This window comes from Danio aesculapii, chromosome 2 (genome assembly GCF_903798145.1).
Source record: "Danio aesculapii chromosome 2, fDanAes4.1, whole genome shotgun sequence".
Lineage (NCBI taxonomy): Eukaryota > Metazoa > Chordata > Actinopteri > Cypriniformes > Danionidae > Danio > Danio aesculapii.
This window is the reverse complement of record NC_079436.1, coordinates 44,640,994-44,660,554: the sequence shown is the minus strand read 5'-3', so window position 1 is coordinate 44,660,554 and position 19,561 is coordinate 44,640,994. Positions and strand designations below refer to the sequence as shown.

Sequence of the window (19,561 nt, the reverse complement as noted above, 5' to 3'; positions counted from 1 at the left end):
GCTTTAGCATTCATGCAGCTGCTTTGTGAGACATCTAAAGGCTGAAACGCGAACCGCAGCTAAATGTTTACATGCTTAACTACATTACAAGTTATGTGGATGGATAAGTATTGTGAACAACTAATATGAAAACATATGGAGGGACACTTTCGCATGTCAAGATGTTTACAATACGTGTGTGTGCTGGCACTCACCGGCTGCTTCACGTGTGCACGCGTCAAGCAGAGCTTGAAGGTAAACAAACAGCGGTTTATCATAAGCATTATATCAATGATTTTTTTTTACATAGTTGGCATTAAGAAGGAACATAGAAACATTATCTGACTAACATCTAGCAGCTAAATGTGTCTGGAAAAATATCCAATGGCTTTTATTTTCATAAACCACGTGGGCGTCTGAGTGTTCTGATTGGCTAAAGTAGACGTCTCAGACTGGTTGGCAGGTTGGCTAAAGTAGAGGTCTAGAACGCGCTCTTTCTGGCAATCTTAATTCGGCATTCACACAGCACAGCATTCCGGCAAATTACAGGTAATGTTACAACTTCTCTTTCCGAAAAATTGCCTGAACGAATTAACCGGTATTTTAAAAAAGGGCCTGTTCACACAAACAGACCTTTCTGGAAAATAGAGGTAAAACTCACAGATCACATAAAACTACACATCTGCCAGTATATGGACTACAAGATCCAGCCATGCAACACACACACACACACACCTGCTCCAAGTCTCTATTGATTAAACTCACACAGCTGAAGCTGCTCGTGAACTGATTACTGGACTATTTATACAGCACACAAACACACAGAAGTTGCTGAGTCTTGTTTATCTGTCTAGTTAAATACTCAGGACGAATGGCAAAGACTAAAAAATAATGTTGTAAATAATGTTCTGTTTCTTGCACAGATTTACTGTTAAACTTAATAAGACCTGAATTCTCCATTCCCACCTGGGGATACTCTTCCCGAGGCCCTCAGACTATGCAGAGTCACTGATTCAATCCAAGACCAACGACGAGATGATCCCAAGGTTTCCATATCCTGGACCGGGCCGTATCCTGAGCAGCTACTGTGGTGGTCATGGAGGAGTGGAGACCATGAGACTGATTCCTGTGATGCTCCAGGGACAGACGAGTCTTCGCTGAGGCCAGCTTCCAGCCTCCGCCGCTGAGACTGCAGCTCTGCACATGACGTTTGGCCAGCGGAGAAATTAAAATGGTCGTGCCCAACTGAGTCTGGTTTCTCTCAAGGTTTTTTTTCTTCACTTTGCCAATTAGTGAAGTTTTTTTCCCTCTTCGCTGTCGCCACTGGCTTGCATGGTTCGGGATCTGTAGAGCTGCGCATCGTTGGATTTGCTCTTCAGTGTTTGGACTTTCAGTAGTGATTATTAAACCACACTGAACTGAGCTAAACTGAACTTAAACACTACAAAGTGAACTACACTGTTCCAATTTACTATGACCTTTTATGTGAAGCTGCTTTGACACAATCTACATTGTAAAAGCGCTATACAAATAAAGGTGAATTGAATTGACCTCAATGTATGGTCAGAGGTGTATTAAAGGCACAGCTGAGATTAAAAAAACATTACTCTATACATAATTTGTCCATCACAAAAAAAAGTGCAATTTTTAGCTCACATAACTGACAAAGAATTGAAACCTACTAAACCTAATAAAAAATAACCGCCTTTTAAAAAGTAATGCAAAGTAAAATGAGAAAGGGGAAGCTCAAAGAAAGAAAAAACGGAGGTGAACATTTTTGGAGAAGCAAAAGTGGCAAAACAAGAACTTCAGAGCTCATAACCTCCATTAGCGGACGAGCTGAGCGACTATCTGGCAAACAAACGCAGACTGAAAATCTCTGTCTAATTAAAGAGGATGTGCCTGCTTTGTCCTCTAATGCGGAGTAAACATAATAAAGCCTGGCTCCAGTCCTTTTAGTTTGCTCTTCTGTCATAATTTAAATACCCTTAACAAAGCCCATTAGGTCTTTGTGACATTTATTCAGAATGAAGACCAGACAAACCAGCATTTATAATGGAGTCTGTCTACAGTGCACACTTCACATGCTGACAGTAAGATTGCTTAAAGCGGATACTTTCAGTGCCGAATGTGAAACCTGTAGGGTACTGATAAATCTACTCATCATTAGAGACACTGTTACACATATGTGGATATAGCTTTAAATATATTTGGAATGTTTTGGAGGGACATAAAGTAAAGAAAGCATACAATCCTAAACCAGTTGTTAATTACAGCATACATAATATACTGTAGCTATAATGTTTTATAAATGAAAATAATAATATATGATATATTTTTTGTATTTTATTTGTTTATTTGTAAATTTTTTATACATTTCTTTTACATTTTAAACATCAAATAAAAATATATGATAAATGAATAAATCTTAAAAAAAATAAAATAAATAAATAAATAAATAATTATAAAATAAAATGCTTCTTAATTGTACTTTATTTATTTTTTGGTTATTCTATAGACCTTGACGACATAATGCAAGAATTGAATTGAACTGAGTTAATTACAGTTGTAAATAATAAGTACCTTTGTATTATGCAATGGCATGAATGGGCCAAGTTGCAGACATGATTTATGTTTAGTGACAACCCTCTTCATTAGCCTCCTAAAATGGGTAAACTTGAACAGGAAGTGTCAAAAAAAATTTCATTCTCTTGTCATGTTGTAAAACTTGGTCAGAACTGATTTATGTTTTCTTTAGCCGTGAGAAACATATGGAGAATCTTAGAAGCACTGCATGTGTCTCTTTGCTGTGACTCAGATCCACTGCTTCAGGCAGGAATTGACAACCAATTATCTCTTCCGTCATCTTGAAAACCAAAATCATACTAAACTTGCTCCCACCACTAGAGATTGGGAGGGTGGTAGGAACAATGACTAAATGTGAATAAAAGTGCAAAACAGATTCAAATTATGCTGTGATGTTTCAAAATGTGTCAGTAACAATTACTCTAGACCAGGGGTGCCCAAACTTTTTGGTATTAAGGACCAAAAACCAAATATCACTATTAGCAGTGGGCCGAAGGTATAGATACCGAACTATATTACATTAAAGTTGCCATGGGAAATTTCCTAATTTATTTAATGATATTTCAAAATAAACAGAAAACATTACTTTAAATCATATAAGCTAATGCACTTTAATTTTTAAACTTATAAAAACATAAACAATCACATTTATACCAGCGGCAGTAAATGCTGAATACACTAGTCAAACAGAATCTGCCTTTGATTTGATTTGCTGACCAAAGTCTCTGCATTGTCGAGTAACAGTATGTACATTTAAACTAAATCTGATTAAATTACATCATTAAATTGAAACATTTCTGTTAGCTTTTAACAATCAAATAAACTAAGGGTTACATTAAATTTGAATTGACAATCTCAAAACTGGGCTGCAAAGTGGCGCAGTGTGTAGCACGTTCGCCTCACAGCAAGAAGGTCGCTGGTTCGAGCCTCGGCTGGGTCAGTTGCCATTTCTGTGAGGAGTTTGCATGTTCACCCTGTGTTCGCGTGGGTTTCCTCCGGGTGTTCCGGTTTCCCCCACAAGTCCAAAGACATGTGCTATAGGTAAATTGGGTAAGCTAAATTGTCCTTAGTGTGTGAATGAGTGTGTATGGATGTTTCCTAGTGATGGGAACTGGAAGGGCATCCGCTGCATAAGTTGGCAGTTCATTCCGCTGTGGCGACGCCAGATTAATAAAGAGACTAAGCCGAAAAGAAAATGAATGAATCTCGAAACCATCCCCATCATTTTCCCTCTCTTCCCAGAGGGATGGTGGGCCAAATCAATGGTTACCATTGACCAACTCTGGGCATCACTGATCTGGACTGGACTATTATTACTTAATAGTTTCTGACTTTCAATCTTTGGAATACAAAAAATTAATTAATTAATTTATATATATATATATATATATATATATATATATATATATATATATATATATATATATATATATATATATATATATATATTTTTTTTTTTTTTTTTTTTTTTTTTTAACAGTGCTGCAAATCGCAATCCAAACCACATCTTCTGAATCCACGAAGGCCCACTAGACAACTATTAGATCAACTATTAGACTAGATTACAATTTAATTCAATTCATCTTTACTATATCACGCAACATTCACCAGAGAGAAAACTTTACAATCCCAAACTTAAAATAGAAGGTAAGTTGTTGAGGTTTGCTTGCCATTCTCTGCCTAAATAGCGCCAATGAACGTGCCGATAATGTAATCCTTCCTGTGCGAACAGGTTTGCAATTGACAGGTAGGCAAGATGGTTTATTGTTTGGACTGAACGTTTTGATGGACAATCTTTTCTTGGTCCTATGTCTTCCACAGAATATTAAAACTATGACCTTATTCTTATATAATTTGTCAAATATATAATCTTTTTGGTTTGAAAATTCCGTTCTCATTCACTTTTACTGATTTATAAACGTTATAAACAACTCATTATGCTGCTTGATGTTGCAAACTGATCTTTTCTTATATGTATATTCTTATTATGTATAGTCATGAATACTCTAGTTTGTAGAACAAGCAGTTTGACCATTTTCTGCCGTTTAGTATTCCTAGTAATTTATCCCACAGGCAACCGAATTAAAAGTTCTAAAAAATAATAATAATAAATATTTGCAAAACAAGCACACTTTTATAAATCACAGAATAAGGTCAATAAAATACATATAAATACATTAGACAATCATTAAACAAATCACCTATTGCACCTTCAATGACATTTTATTTGCATGCAATGAGCCAAATGCAACATTTCAGAAGTTCTCACTAGTTGATTTGTGAGATTCCTTGTTTTTATTACAATCTGACGGGTACATAATAATGGGTTTTAAGTTTGTGAATAAAGTAAAAAAAAGGTCCCCTAAGAAACATATGGGAATAACTGATCTAGTAGGCTGCGCACTTACACTCTACAGTAGATATTTTTGTTATTCTTGAAGGAAATCCAAGGGTTATGTTTATTAAAGACAGCTGAACCACTGAGCGTGTAGGATATGACTTCTGACAGAGAAGAGAGACAGATTTAGTAAGGGGCCTCTGAACTTGATGCTGGATGCCTGCCAACTGCACGTGCACACGATAAGCAATATGAACCGTTTGAGTGAGTGTGTGTGCGAAAGAGAGAGAGAAGGGCAAATTTGACACGTGAGAACATGAGTGCAAAAACACAGCTCTATTCTTGGAAATCAGAAACAGAAACGCACTTCTTACTACTTCATGTTTTTAAAATCGGTAAACAATGGCTCTACAAGGAGAAGAATAGGATTTATACAATTCTTCATTCCTCGATATGAAATCTAGCTTGTGCAAACAAAAACACAAATGACCTACGAGATTAGGTCAAGTTTAATTGTATTAAAACATCACGGTTACAATAACTCCTCAAGTGCATGGCCTGTATACATAGTTGGTGAACTTTTGGCCATGAATGAAGCACTGCGATCACTTCAACCACTGTAGCCAAATCTGCAGATTGTTCCTGGAACTATTCTGGAACTCTTGGCACAAATACTCCCCCAAGATGCTGCTTGCTTGTGCCAGTTAGAGCTCGAAATGTGCCAAGCTCTCAGCCAATAGTAAGCTAGAGTTTGCCACCGAGAACAGAACCTTGACACACTGGCTGGTCACAGATTCAGCTGTTGTTTCCTCTTGTTTCCTCAAATCATAAACAGCTGCTCCAGAAATGTCCTCACAAACAAGGAATCTGCTATAAGCCCTTAACCCGCCACAGAAAACCCTGGACTAATTTGTCAAAGCCATCCACACAATAACATGATTTGTTTAATTTAAGTTCAGCTGAGCAATGAATGTGCTTGATGGCACAACTCTAAGAGAGATAGTTCACACGGAAATGAAATATTCCTGACCATTTACTCACACTCCAGTGGTTCTAAATTTGTATGATCAGAGAGAAAAAACAAACATAGACTTGTCACTTATTTACGGCTACTATTTGATGACTTGAAGTGCTTCTTTTCATTCAAACAGCATCTACGCTTGTGTTAGTCTGTTTTTTTCTCATCCAGAGGTCTCTATAATCCTGGACCAGGCCGTATCCTGAGTAGATGCTGTGGTGGTCATGGAGGAGTGCAGAGCATGAAACTGATTCCTGAAAGACTCCAGCGACAGACAAGTCTCCTAATTGATCCTGTGGGCCAGCACCAACACCAGCCGGTGACCTACTCTCACCTGTAGCTTCTCCACGATGGACGTCCAGCGTTCTCCAGCCTAGACTGCAGCTCTGCACAAGAAGTTTGGTCAGAGGGGAAATGGTCATGCCCAACCGAGCATGGTTTCTCTCAAGGTTTTTTCCTTTACTTTCGTCAATTGGTGAAGTTTGTTCCACTGTCGCCACATGGTTTAGGACTTGTGGTGCTGCGCATTGATAGATTTGCTCTTCAGTGTTTGGACTTTCAGCAGTGAAAATTAAACCACACTGAACTGAACTAAACTGAACTTCAACTCTGAAAACTGGACTGACACAGCTTAAGTTTACAAAAAATTCTTTATTAAGCTGCTTTGACAACCTACATTGTAAAAGCGCTATAGAAATAAAGATGAATTGAATTTTATCCTCACTTGTAAGTCACTTTGGATAAGAGCATCTGCTAAATACAGTAAAATGTAACCTTCTTTCTTTTCTTGAACACAAAATAAGATATTCTGGAGAACATTTGAGCTTGTAATAACTGACTTCCATAGTAGGACAAACGGTCACACTTTACAATAAGGTTCATTAGTTAATGTTAATTATTGCATTTACTAACATGAACAAACAATGAACAATACATCTACTACAGTATTTGTTCATGTTAGTTAACATTAGTTAATGAAAATAAGGTTGTTAATTGTCAGTTCATGTTAACTCACGGTGCATTAATGTTAACAAGCATGGACTTGGATGTTAATAAAGCATTAGTAAATGTTCATGATTAGTTCATGTTAGTAACTGCATTAACTAATGAACCTTATTGTAAAGTGTTACCGGAAAAACAAATACTCTTGAAGTCAATGGTTAGCAGTTTCCAACATTTTAAAACTGACTTCTTTTGTGTTTAACAGAAGACAGAAACTCAAACAGGTTTGAAACAAGTGGAGGATGAGTAAATGATGAGAGAAGTTTCATCTTGAGGTGAAATATGCCTTTAAGAGCCCATTCCCAAACATCTATGTTCCACTTGAAACAACATTTTTCAAGCCATCAAGTGGAAATAATATTAAATAATTAACTAAAAAAAGGTTCTGCAAAAATCAAATAGTTAATCAAAAACCAAAAGAGTCGATTATTCTCATATAATTATAGAATTATTAAACAAACATAAAATAGATTACAGTCAGCATGAATCACATATTAATGTTTTATTGCATGTCATTTATTTTCCAGACAGACATCAAGACTCCTCCCTGATAACCGAATCTACTTTTATAGGAAGTTCCACATGCTTGAGCCAACGATACAGCTCAAAAGTGTGTGTGTGTGAACGCTTTCGGATTTCACCCAAATAGCCACTTAGCGATCAGTCACTGTGACCGAGTACAAGACAAACCAGGTACCTAAAGTACAGCAGACATCACCATGACCTAACCACAATTTATCAGTGTTCAACTTTTTTCAGACTTTTTTTTCGGTCTAAACTAGAAGTGCAGTCAATGTGACAAAGCCACAACTAAGGCTACGTCTACACTAATGAGGATAAATTTGAAAACGGCGTCTAAAAATGCTCCGTCCACACTATCGTTTTCAATTCCTCCGTCATCCACATTGAAACTACTGAAATCGCTTTCATTCAGTACTGTGCATGTGCACAGAAGATGCTTTTACCTGCGTCATATATACCTAAAGTTTATTTACTTTCCGTCTCTTTGCATTGTAGCAAAATTGTCATCTGCTTCTGCCACTGAACAATACCTCCTAGTAAACGTTCCATGCAATATGGAGCATGTACTATGAACAGAAAGCATCCTAAACATCTGATTCACTATGTAATAGCCTAGTTAGCTGAATTGGTCACATGACTAAAATGAGTTACTGATTTTGAAAGCCTCCGGTTTCACAGTCCACACTGCTTCATTAAAACAGCATTTCAAATTTATCCACTTTGGACTGCGTTTTCAAAAAGATACAATTTTATTTCCTAAAAACACCTCATTACTGTGAATGGAAGGCCAAAATGGAGGGAAAATTTGCATTTTTAAACAAAAACGTATTTGTGTGGACATGGCCTAAATAAAACAGAGGGTCTGGATTCAAATATTCATCGTGAGTGGGACTGCTCAAAAACGGTAGAAGTAAAAGTGTCTCACCTGACAGAAGAATGTCATTGCGGAGGGCGCACACTGCATACTCGGATTTCGTGTACTCGGGATGTTTAGCAAGGGACGTCCACTCTCCCGTCACGGGATCGTAACATTCTGTATATGGCAGATTGAACCCCCCCATCCGCTCACAACCTCCCACCACCACGATGACCTCAGAGAAACCAGTGGACCTGCAGAAAAGGAGGAGAACCAACATCTTAAGATAAGCACAGGCTCTGAAGTGGTGAAACAAAGAGATGACATCATCGAGAAGTGCTTCAGTTTCATTCCTGTAAAGGAACAATGAGCTCCATCAATGACTCAAATCATAAAGTATATCTTGCTACACACTTTTATAACCTTTTACCCTATATAACAAACCATTTATTTACTGTAATTTTATTGTGAGATTTCTTATTTCTAGAAAATAAAAAGTGCATTTATTTAAATTATTAGTTCACAAAAAATTTAAATATGTTATAGATTACTCTCCATCATGTCCTTCGAGACCTTTGTTTATCTTTGGAACACAAGTGAAGGTATTTTAGATAATATTTGAGAGCTCTCTCATTGTCCACAGACAGCAACAGCCCTGAGATGCAACATTCCAATGTGTCTACAGTTCAACTGCTATCATAAGAAGCTCCAAAAACATCTTTGTGCACAAAAAACCTGCAAAAAAGTGAGACACTCAAGAGAAAACATTGGCAAACTAGGTCATTTGTACAGATTTTTGGCACACAACAGTGTTCTTGGAGATCTTTATGATTACAATTTAACCACTGAAGACACATGGGATATATTGACAATGTTTTTTTTTATTTTCAGGACTTTGAATGTTTCAGGAATGCTGATGTTTATGGAGAATAAGAGAGCTCTGGGATTTCCTCTATAATATCTCAATTTTTGTTCCTAAGATGAGTAAAGCTCTGAAATGACAATGCTGTGTAATTAACAATAGAATTTTCATTTTTGGGTGAATGAATCCTTTAATAACCTAAAAACACAAGCTCCCAGGAAAATCTCATACAATCAGACAAAAATGAGACAGATCTTTAGAAAAAAGCAACAATGAAGACTTACCCCTTGCACCAGGCCTAAACATATGAGTCAATGTGGCAAGAGTATATACAAATTAAAAATCTAATCGTAAAACGGCTCCAAATTGCCATGAGGTCTGTGCTATGATATTCTGATCCCCATATAAGGCTTGGGTCCTGTCCTCAAAACTGGTTTATTTTTTGTTTTAATTCTAAAGGCAATAGTTTAAACAAGATTAACATTTTGTTGTTAATTTATGTAACCTAAGGCCAGGCCAAGGTGACTTTGTTCTTCAGGGGAGCATTGAAGAAGATTTTTAGATAAAACTTTGTTCCAACGAATCAAGCAAATCAGAAAACTGGATGAACCAGTTCTGATGGGCCCTACAGTCACTCCTATTTGAAATGAGCCAGTTTACCTGTTAATATGATCCAATGATGCCAGGTTTGCAAACTCGTTTAACGCTTCAATTACTCAAGTGAGGAAATCATTTCAACTCGAAAAACACATGCACCTCAATTTAAGGCATGTATGAGACAAGCACAAAAAAAGCTAAATTAATGTCTTTATAGTTTATCATGGTTTGTGTAAAAAGGTGAGTAGAAAAGATCTAGACACGTTTCTTATCATTTTTAGGTGCTTGCTTGGGTGCGTTCGGTCTATGGCATTGCATGACTATGTAAACAAACTGATAAATAAGTTATTTGACCCAGAAACCAACTATTCAAAAGAACATGTTAGCAAAAAATGATCAGATTTCCCAATTTGCCTGAGGCCAAGCATAGCAGGTTATAACGTTTCATGCTTCATAAGAACTGTGTATTGTTATGAGCCACAGGTATTAATTTGCATTCTTGAATGCCTTTTTTGGATTCTCGTAGATATGATTACCATTGAGTTAATCCTTTTTAATCCTTCACTTTAAATTTACATTGAGGCTTCCTATTACGTAAAAAGCATGTATTTTATAATACATCCATCAATAAAATTCAATGCATTTGAGATATTTGACCTGAATGCGTGTCACTCAGAAAAAAAGACTGATACACCACAAACCAAAAACCCAAACCAAATCCAAAAACATGTCAACACAATAGCCTTTTGAAATATTAGTGCACAATGTGACATTGTTTTCATTGAGTAAGTACATTTAGAGCGAATGCATGTACACTTGTGTTTTTTGGGAGCTGTATGTGTGTTTTTAACAACCACTAAATCATTATGAAATAAGCTTTTCAATACAGATAACACATGGGCAATATGGCCTTTTTCTCCCAGCAGGGTGGAACATCAGAAAGCATGGTTGTACACTTTCAACCCCCAATGTAAGATACTGACTCTAAACACAGATAACGCCATCAGAACATAGATAATGCTTCTAAATACAGATAGACTCCCCATATTAGGATGCTGCCTCTAAATACAGAAACTCCATATAAAGATAACTGCCTTCAAGATTGTGCCTTTCCACATATGACTCCTACAAAGATCCTGTCCCAAAAATACAGATACTTCCTCCAAACACTGACATTTCCCTAAATAAAGACTGCCTCCAAAACAAGACATGGCAAAACTAATCTAAGACAAGTTTTCCAACACAAAAGACCTCTTTTTTTCCTGATAAGAAATGCATAATGACATCTTTGTTCATAATAGAGAGGGCAAATAACACTTATTTTGATGAAATCTTGAGTGGTGTACCCATGCAAAGTCACCACTAATGACAGGATGTTGTTATGTGGTTGCTATAATGTTCATGTGGATTTTCTGGTCTCGAGATAATGCATCCGTCCCAATGTGAATCAATTTTTTTTCCACTTCCATGTACTCAGAAGTCTAGTCACTAAAAAGTAATGATCATATAGAGTGTTGATCGTATGACAACAAACATTTTTAGCCACCATGTAAACCGTACCTGCGTGGTCTGGTACGTGGTGACATCATCTCATTGCCAAGTACGTGGTACCGACGTGCTTCGTGCAGCAGCTGGTAACATTCTGGAGCATTCTGGATCAGTTTATCACCTTCCACCTGCAGAAGAGAAATTATCATCACACTCTGATTGCTTGACCTCAAACCGGTTCCTGCATAGATCTTCCTTGAGTCCAGCTATCTTGTTTGAATAATCTAGTCGTACTATAAAAAAAGAGCTTGACTTGAGTAGCACAAACATAAACACATCTGTTGATAGTCTTCAGGTGAACACCAAGATCTTGATTAGATGGTTCAGGTCTGTTTGCGTATCACTGTAGTGAAACTCAACAACTAGCTAAATCTTATGTTCTTGGCTAATCAGGTTTAATAAGTCATGCCATATCCAAGATGGAGCTCATTTTAACTTGAGGACAAAAACACAGCAGATTTGATCATTCTTTAAGGCTTTTTACACCACACTTAATCCCAATTTATAAATACTCTAAACACTTTTTCTCCTCTGATAAAGAAAGTATCACACTTGTAATTCAGTGATGGGGGATAGCACTACTTTTTTAATTAGTTTATGAAACCCTGCTACAGTTTTAAAGATATCTCCTAAATATAAAGATTCTGTTATTAATTACTCACCCTCAGGTTGTTTCTATCACTCGAAACCTTCATTTATCATCAGAACACAAATTAAGATCTTTTAGATAAAATCTAAGAACTCTCTCATCCATCATAGACAGCAACTTACATCTATGGAGGATGACATAGCTTTTGGATTTCATCTAAAATATCTTAATTTGTGTTGTGAAGATAAACAAAGGTCTCAGGGAATTGGAACGGCATAAGGTTGAGACATTAACTAGTAGTAGACAGATTTTTTGGGTGAACTCACCCTTTAACCCGACATAGGAGGGCCAAACAACAATGCCCAAGATAAACTATGTCTAGTGTGAATTTTGAAACATGCTAAACCAGAATTCAATGTACCCGCAGTTTAGAAGATTGCAGGGTAAATTAGTAAAAGTCTTTTTGATTGCTACAAAATGCTGCAGGAATAAAAATATTTTTGAACGCCAAACAGAGTTTTGGATTTGAATATTTCTAATTCCATCGTCCTGCAATCAATGGATTTTATGGATGCGTTTGTGGTTAAATGCCTGAATTAATGTCTGTGTTTAACACAGGCTGGAGTTTTTTTTTTTTATGTTTTATACTTTAATTTCCTTTTATGTAATTTTCCTTCGTCTTAGTCTATTATTTATCAGGGTTCGCCACAGCGGAATAAACCACCAATTACTCCAGCATATGTTTTACAAAGAGGATGCTCTTCCAACCACAACCCAGTTCTGGAAAACACCCCTACACTCTGGCATGTCTTTGGACTGTGGGGGAAACCATAGGGAACCCACGCGAACATGGGGAGAACATGCAAACTCCACACAGAAATGCCTACTAGCCTAGCCAGGACTCAAACCTGATACATGAACTGTGAATGTAGACCAAATAATTCAGCAACTGTTACTGAGAAAGTGTCTCTGTGGGTCAGGGAGAAAAGGACACAGATATTGTCTTGTAAGACTTTTTGCAAATATCTGGTTTTCCATGCTGTCTTCCTCAAATTTGAAATTTAAACTCATGAGACACTTGGGTTTCAAGACATTTTTAGGTTATTACAAGACTAATTTCATGTGTTTGTATATGAGAAAAACAAATATTGAACACAGTAAATCTTTTCTTTCTCTTTACCTCATAATATATAACTATATGAAATATTTCAACTATATGAAATAAAAATAATGAAACTTTCTAGATGAACCATAGTAAGTGTCTTCATTCCAATGATACCTAATTTTTGTTTGTAGCTCACTGGGCTCAAGAACTGTTGTTATTTTAAATAAGGTAAGTGTAAATGCCCATAAATAGGGTGCTGGCTAACAGTTAAGATACTGATGACGATTAAATGTGTCATAACTAAGGATGCTCTGATCGATTGGCTGGAGATAGATATCGGCCGAATATCACATTTAATGACTCGATCAGTACTCATTGATCTGGCCGATCTCATGAACCGATCGCAAGTGATTGTTTACGAGTTGACACGCAGAGGAAGACACATGTGCACACTGGGTTATAAATACAGCACCTACAACACATGAGGAGGGAAATTATGTGTGAAGGCGTGAGTGATTGCTACGCTTACATTACAGTAGCTAAAATACATACAGATGCAGTGCGACCATTGATGCGACTCACAAGAGTGATGCTCTCTTTGTTGCAAATGCAATAATTGTGTATCCAGTGTTTTGAGCTGCTCTGATGTGAGCAGAGCAATCTCCTCTATCTAGTGCCTCATCCAACCCTTTTGATCTCCCGGAAGCTCCCAAAGTCTCCAGCACATTCATAGCGGCTCCGCGACGCCTGCAAATTTGTTAAAGTACCCCCAAAAATCATGGCGACGAGAGTGATTAAGTAAGAAAACAGATTGCATGAGGCACAATGACGTTCTGTGTTTTTGACAATATTGCAAGTTCACTTAAAACCTGGAAATATTAGATAAATAAAACTTTTAAAATATGCATTTAACAAAACTTTATTAATATAACTTCTTGTAATATACTTATTACAATAAATGCATTATAAAGCTTGAAGCATCAGAATCAGTACGCGGTATTGCCCGATCACCATGACAAAGAATTGGTACTCGCTATCGGCTGCAAAAATTTTGATCGAAGCATCCCTATTCATAACTATATATAATGCATTTAACAGCATTATTATTTTCACATATGTTATGAAAAGAGTCCATCTTAATCACTGCAGCACTCTAAAAACAACTCAGCAAAGCGTTCCTGAATCTACTGTAAAAAGAGCTTAAAATCTACCAAACGAATTTGAATGTGCCACTCACCGTCTGTACAAAATAGTTTGGATGCAGCAGAGGCAGTCGAACGTGTTGTAGCAGGTCTTTCAGCATGGGTCTCCGGTACTCCACGCCATGGTAAACCCATCGCATCACTGCCTCAAACACGACCTCCTCCCTGCAAATGGACAGCTCATCACTAGCCAGGTATTCCTCCAGCTCATCCTTGCGGAGGTCTTGGAACTCCTCATGCTGAGCCACATCTGGAAAGTTCAGCAAGGCAAAAGTACGGCAACGACTGGCTAGCTGTTTGAGAGAGTGGGCATCTGCGAAGCGCTGGATCCCAAGGCAGTTGCAGGGGTCCAGTTGCTCTTCCAAGAATTTTGCACAAGCATCCCGCAATGTGGTGATCTGGAAGAGGCTGGAGGTCTCGAAGAGGAACTGGACGTTGAGTGTGGTGATACAGGCACGACCGGTGTAAACGTACTGCAGGAAGGTGTCCATAGCGTCTGCCTGGATGCCGTTGATCTCCACCACCATCTCTCGGCTCTCCCTGTGGTCGTTGCAGAACATGGCACGGAAGTAGCTGCTGCAGGCTGACAGTACGGCGCGGTGACAAGGGAACTCACGGCCCTGGACGCTAATGATCACGTCTGTAAAGAGGCGACTGTCGCGGAACTCGTTGAAGACTTGGAGTACGCTCTCGGAGTGAGAGGAGCCGGAAGAAAAGTTGAAAACATCACTCAGGGTCTTTGTCTCCATCTCAAAGACTTTGCGTTTGATTGCTGGTGATTCTGGGACACCGCCAGAGTTCTCATGATTTAGACGGCGACCCAAAATGAGCACCATGACTGTTACCGGATAGGAAACCTTCACAAACTTATGATCACTGCAGGAAAACCATCAACACCTGTAGAGAAACAACAGTTATGATTAACAAACACTACATTAGATGGATTCCACGCTAAAAAGGGTCTGCTTACAACAGAAACGATGGTAATTACATTAAAGGATTTTTTTATAAAAAAAAATAAGGTGTCAATGCAGTTCAAAATGTGTAAATAAACCAAAAACACCCATAAAGTGTTCAAGGCGTAACTTGAAGTTATGGAGACCCATGTGTCAAAAATATGTTGTCTGCAAGATGGCGCTGTACATCAGTTATTAACGTCTACACCTACTCCACACATAAACTCAACCATCACAGTTATTAACGTCTACACCTTACCCAACCCTAAACCCAACCATCACAGTTATTAACGTCTTTACCACTACCCTAAACCCAACCATCATCGGTATTAACATCTATACCTACCCCAACCTTAAACCCAACCATCACAGTTAATAGCATCTACACCTTCCCCAAAGTTAAACCCAACCATCATGGTTATTAACGTCTACACCTTTCCCAACCCTAAAGCCAACTATCACAGTTATTAACATCTATATCTTCCCCAAACCTAAACCCAACCATCATCGTTATTAACGTCTACACCTACACCAACCCTAAACCCAACCTTCACGTTCATTAACATCTACACCTACCACAAACTTAAACCGAACTATCACAGTTATCAACGTCTACACCTTCCCCAAACCTAAACCCAACCATCAGTTATCAACGTCTTTATCTACCACAACCCTAAACCCAAAAAATCATAGTTATTAACGCCTGCACCTACCCCAACCCTAAACCCAACCATCACCGTTATTAAAGTACACCTTCCCCAAACCTAAACCCAACCATCATAGATATTAATGTCTACACCTACCCCCCAACCATCACAGTTATTAATGTCTACACTTACCACAACCATAAACCTAACCATTATAGTTATTAACCTCTATACCCTTCCCAGCTCTAAACCCAATCATCATCGTTATTGACGTCTACACCTTCCCCAACCATCACTGTTATTAACGTCTATACCTACCACAATGCTAAACCCAACCATCACCGTTATTAAAGTCTACACCTTCCCCAAACATCATAGATATTAATGTCTACACCTACCCCAACCATCAGTTATTAATGTCTATACTTACCACAACCCTAAACCCAACCATTATAGTTATTAATCTCTGCACCCTTCCCAACCCTAAACCCAACAATCATTACGTCTACACCTTCCCCAAACCTAAACCCAACCATCAAAGTTACTAATGTCAACACCTACCCCACAGTTACTAACGTACAGCAGCAAGTTGCAAGGCTTTCACAATTGACGCACTCGCCATTGTACTGTTATTTGCAACCACAGATGACGATGCAGAGTAAACTAACCGCCATAACAAAACGGATGAAGTAGTCAGCGAGTAGAGTTGAATGTTGGAGTTGCTAAATAAATGAATATATCAAATAAATTTGTTGTGGATAAATTTGAAGAAGACTCATAACATTTGGTGAAAATGTTCTCTGTTCCGCCATCTTGCCAACAATATGTTGTTGTGACATCTCGCATGGTACAATGGAATCTCAATAACTGCAAGTTACGCCCCTCTAACTTACTACTAAGTTACGTCCCTTCATGTTACACCCCCATCTTGCAGTGCGCAGACAGATACACATGGAAAGTCTTTGCAGATAATGTTTTACAATTGCAATATATTTAGTAAATTTACTTTTTTTTATATATTTTCAGAAAACAACTCCTAATGTCATACTGGCAGAGTTAATGTTGCTACAAATAAATAAACAGGAATTATTGTACATTTAAATTGTGAATATGCTTGTTTTATTTGCACAGGTATTACAACTATAACTGTATGTATACATCTGTAAAAATAAAACACATTAAAAATAAGAGTTACAATCTGCCACAAAGGTCATGACACGTAAAATAAAAACAAAATACAAACATGTTTAAACCGATAAGCAAACTATTACACAATCATGACAGAAAACAAAGGCATTAGTTTTAAAAAGTATCTGTAAAGGTTACTAGAGCACACTGGAATACGTCAAGGCATGTGACTGGTAGAAAAAAACTAAACAAAATCTATTCCTCAAGGCAATAGTGCACTGATACAAAAGCAACACTGATCCGCTGGAGTTGAGAGGTAGAGTGAGCGAGAAAGCAGAAAGATTTTGCGCAATCTTTTTTTAAGTCACTCAGGTTTGTTTTGTTGTGGAAGTAGAAATAAAGGAACATGGATTGTTGCTCAATATTTCCTCTAATAGCTGAATCAGTTGGAGAGCAAAACATGCCCCATGCGGACTGAATGATGACATCATGTGAATGAAACCAATTATAGGAGACTTCTACTCCATAAAAGGCTTTAAACCACAGATAAATAATCTCCAAGTATTTAAAAAGCATATAATATTGAGGTATAGAATTATAAAATATTGAGGTAAAGTTGGTTTTATATTTGCACATTCATTCAGTGACAACTTGTAACACGCTCCCTATATTGTTTACCATGGTACTTTGAATATTCAGCTTGAAATCTTATGTCAGTATGACTTAAAATCAACATTAACACTATTTATTTGACTGTGAACAATGTGAATGTGAAGAATTTGCAAAGAATACTTTTCTGAAATTATATTATTAAGGAGAAAGTCAGAATGTGTGAATATAAAACCAAATTTACTTCAATTTATAAAATGGCCAACTAGACAATCCAGCTTAAATGCTGGTTCTGGGTGCAAAATAGTCTTAATCTAGATGACAAGACATTTAGTTCCAACACCTACCCAGGTGTGCAACTGAACTGATGCTGGTCTTAGATGTTTTACTATGCTATTCCAGGACTTGGAAACCAGCCAGGGCATACAATTTCATATAGATTCTGAATAGACAGACAGCCTTAAAACGTTGACATGCCAACTGAATTTGTTATTTAAAAAATACCTCATGCAAATAAAAAAATATTATTAACACAAAACTACATACATCTACAAATACTGCATATTAAAAAACATATTTTTATATAAGCAATAGTAAGTAATAAACCAGAAATTACGTTATGTCATGAAGATAAAATCCTTGCATGATTGAGTTAAAGTTGGTTTTATATTCGCACATTCCTTCAGTGACAACTTGTAACACGCTTCCTATATAGTTTACCATGGTATTTTGAATATTCGGTCTGAAATCAGAAGTAATATGACCTCAAAAAAACATTAGCACTATTTAATTGATTGTGAACAATGTTGTACTTTGATAGCCATTGGCTGCTTATATGATTTCCCTATGTAGAATTTGCAAAGAATACTTTTCTGAAATTATATAAAGGAGAAAGTATGAATGTGCGAATATAAAACCAACTTTACCTCGATTTATAAAATGGCCTACTGTACAAATGCTGGTTCTGGGTGCAAACAACTACCCAGGTACCCAGGACAACTGTACTGATGCAGGTCTTAGATGCTTTACTGTGGTGTTCCAGGACTTAGAAACCGGCCAGGGCATACATTTTCATATAGATTCTGAATAGACAGTCTTAAAACTTTGACCTGCCAACTGAATGTTATTTAAAAAAAACTTTAAAAATTATTATTAACACAAAACTACATACATCTACAGATACTGTATATTAATAAACATATTTCTATATAAGCAATAATAATAAACCTAGAATTACTTTCTCATGAAGATATAATCCTTACATGTGAAAGCGCCATAACGTGACGCAGATTACGTTACACGACACATTCGTCAAGTACACCGGAGACTTTAAAATGTTCATCATATATCGCATTACACTGACGTGATAATCTCAATCATTAGTCTTTCCAGGTTAAAAAGCAAAACAAAACATTGAATAATTATTTTTCTTACCTTATCCCCAAGAGACCAACTTTCTGGAAAACATCAAAAATAACAGCAAGGGTTAAAATCTTCAAAAGTAAGTGCTATTAAACAAATCCGGTTTGTTTCTGAAAAGAAATCCATGAATATAAGCACTTGTGCATGTCAGTGTGGAGTTTTCTTTGTTAACGTCTATCTCTTAACCGCTCTCTGCGTGTTCTGGCACAAAGAACTCAAAACACAGCTCTGGGCTTCTGTTATGTCAGCTGTTCTCCGTAGTGTTCATGGGAAATGTAGTTCTGTCGTCGTGTGTGCAGCCCTTGAGGCAAGCAGAAGAAAACAACATATCCCACAATTCCACGCAGAAGAATTTCCATGTGGATGGCTGTTGTTTGCAAACAAAAACCAGACGGTTTGTGTCATGTTGTCGTCGAGCAGTTTAACAGGCTTTACATCTTATCATATTGACGTATATTGTTAATGTTAATTTTGTTAATACAATAACAAATAATATCAATATCTAAAAGTGATACATTATCCATTATGTTTTAAATGCACAATAGCCTTCGTACAGTACGTACTACTAATGAGTACGTTTGTCGATCTTTCTGTA

The 19,561-nt window shown here is 37.2% G+C and overlaps 1 protein-coding gene across 1 annotated transcript in view; it reads right to left on the bottom strand.

Moving 5' to 3' along the window:
* klhl24a (kelch-like family member 24a) overlaps positions 1 to 19,203 on the bottom strand; it is a 43,951-nt gene extending 24,748 nt beyond the window's left edge. Inside the window, exons 1-4 of the mRNA XM_056480553.1 lie at positions 18,979 to 19,203; positions 14,240 to 15,101; positions 11,321 to 11,436; positions 8,371 to 8,555 (exon numbers count right to left, since the gene is read on the bottom strand). Of these exons, the coding sequence (XP_056336528.1) occupies positions 8,371 to 8,555; positions 11,321 to 11,436; positions 14,240 to 15,040 (1,102 nt within the window). The 5' untranslated portion in view covers positions 15,041 to 15,101; positions 18,979 to 19,203. The remainder of the gene's footprint in view (positions 1 to 8,370; positions 8,556 to 11,320; positions 11,437 to 14,239; positions 15,102 to 18,978) is intronic.
* Positions 19,204 to 19,561: the final 358 nt, after the last annotated feature.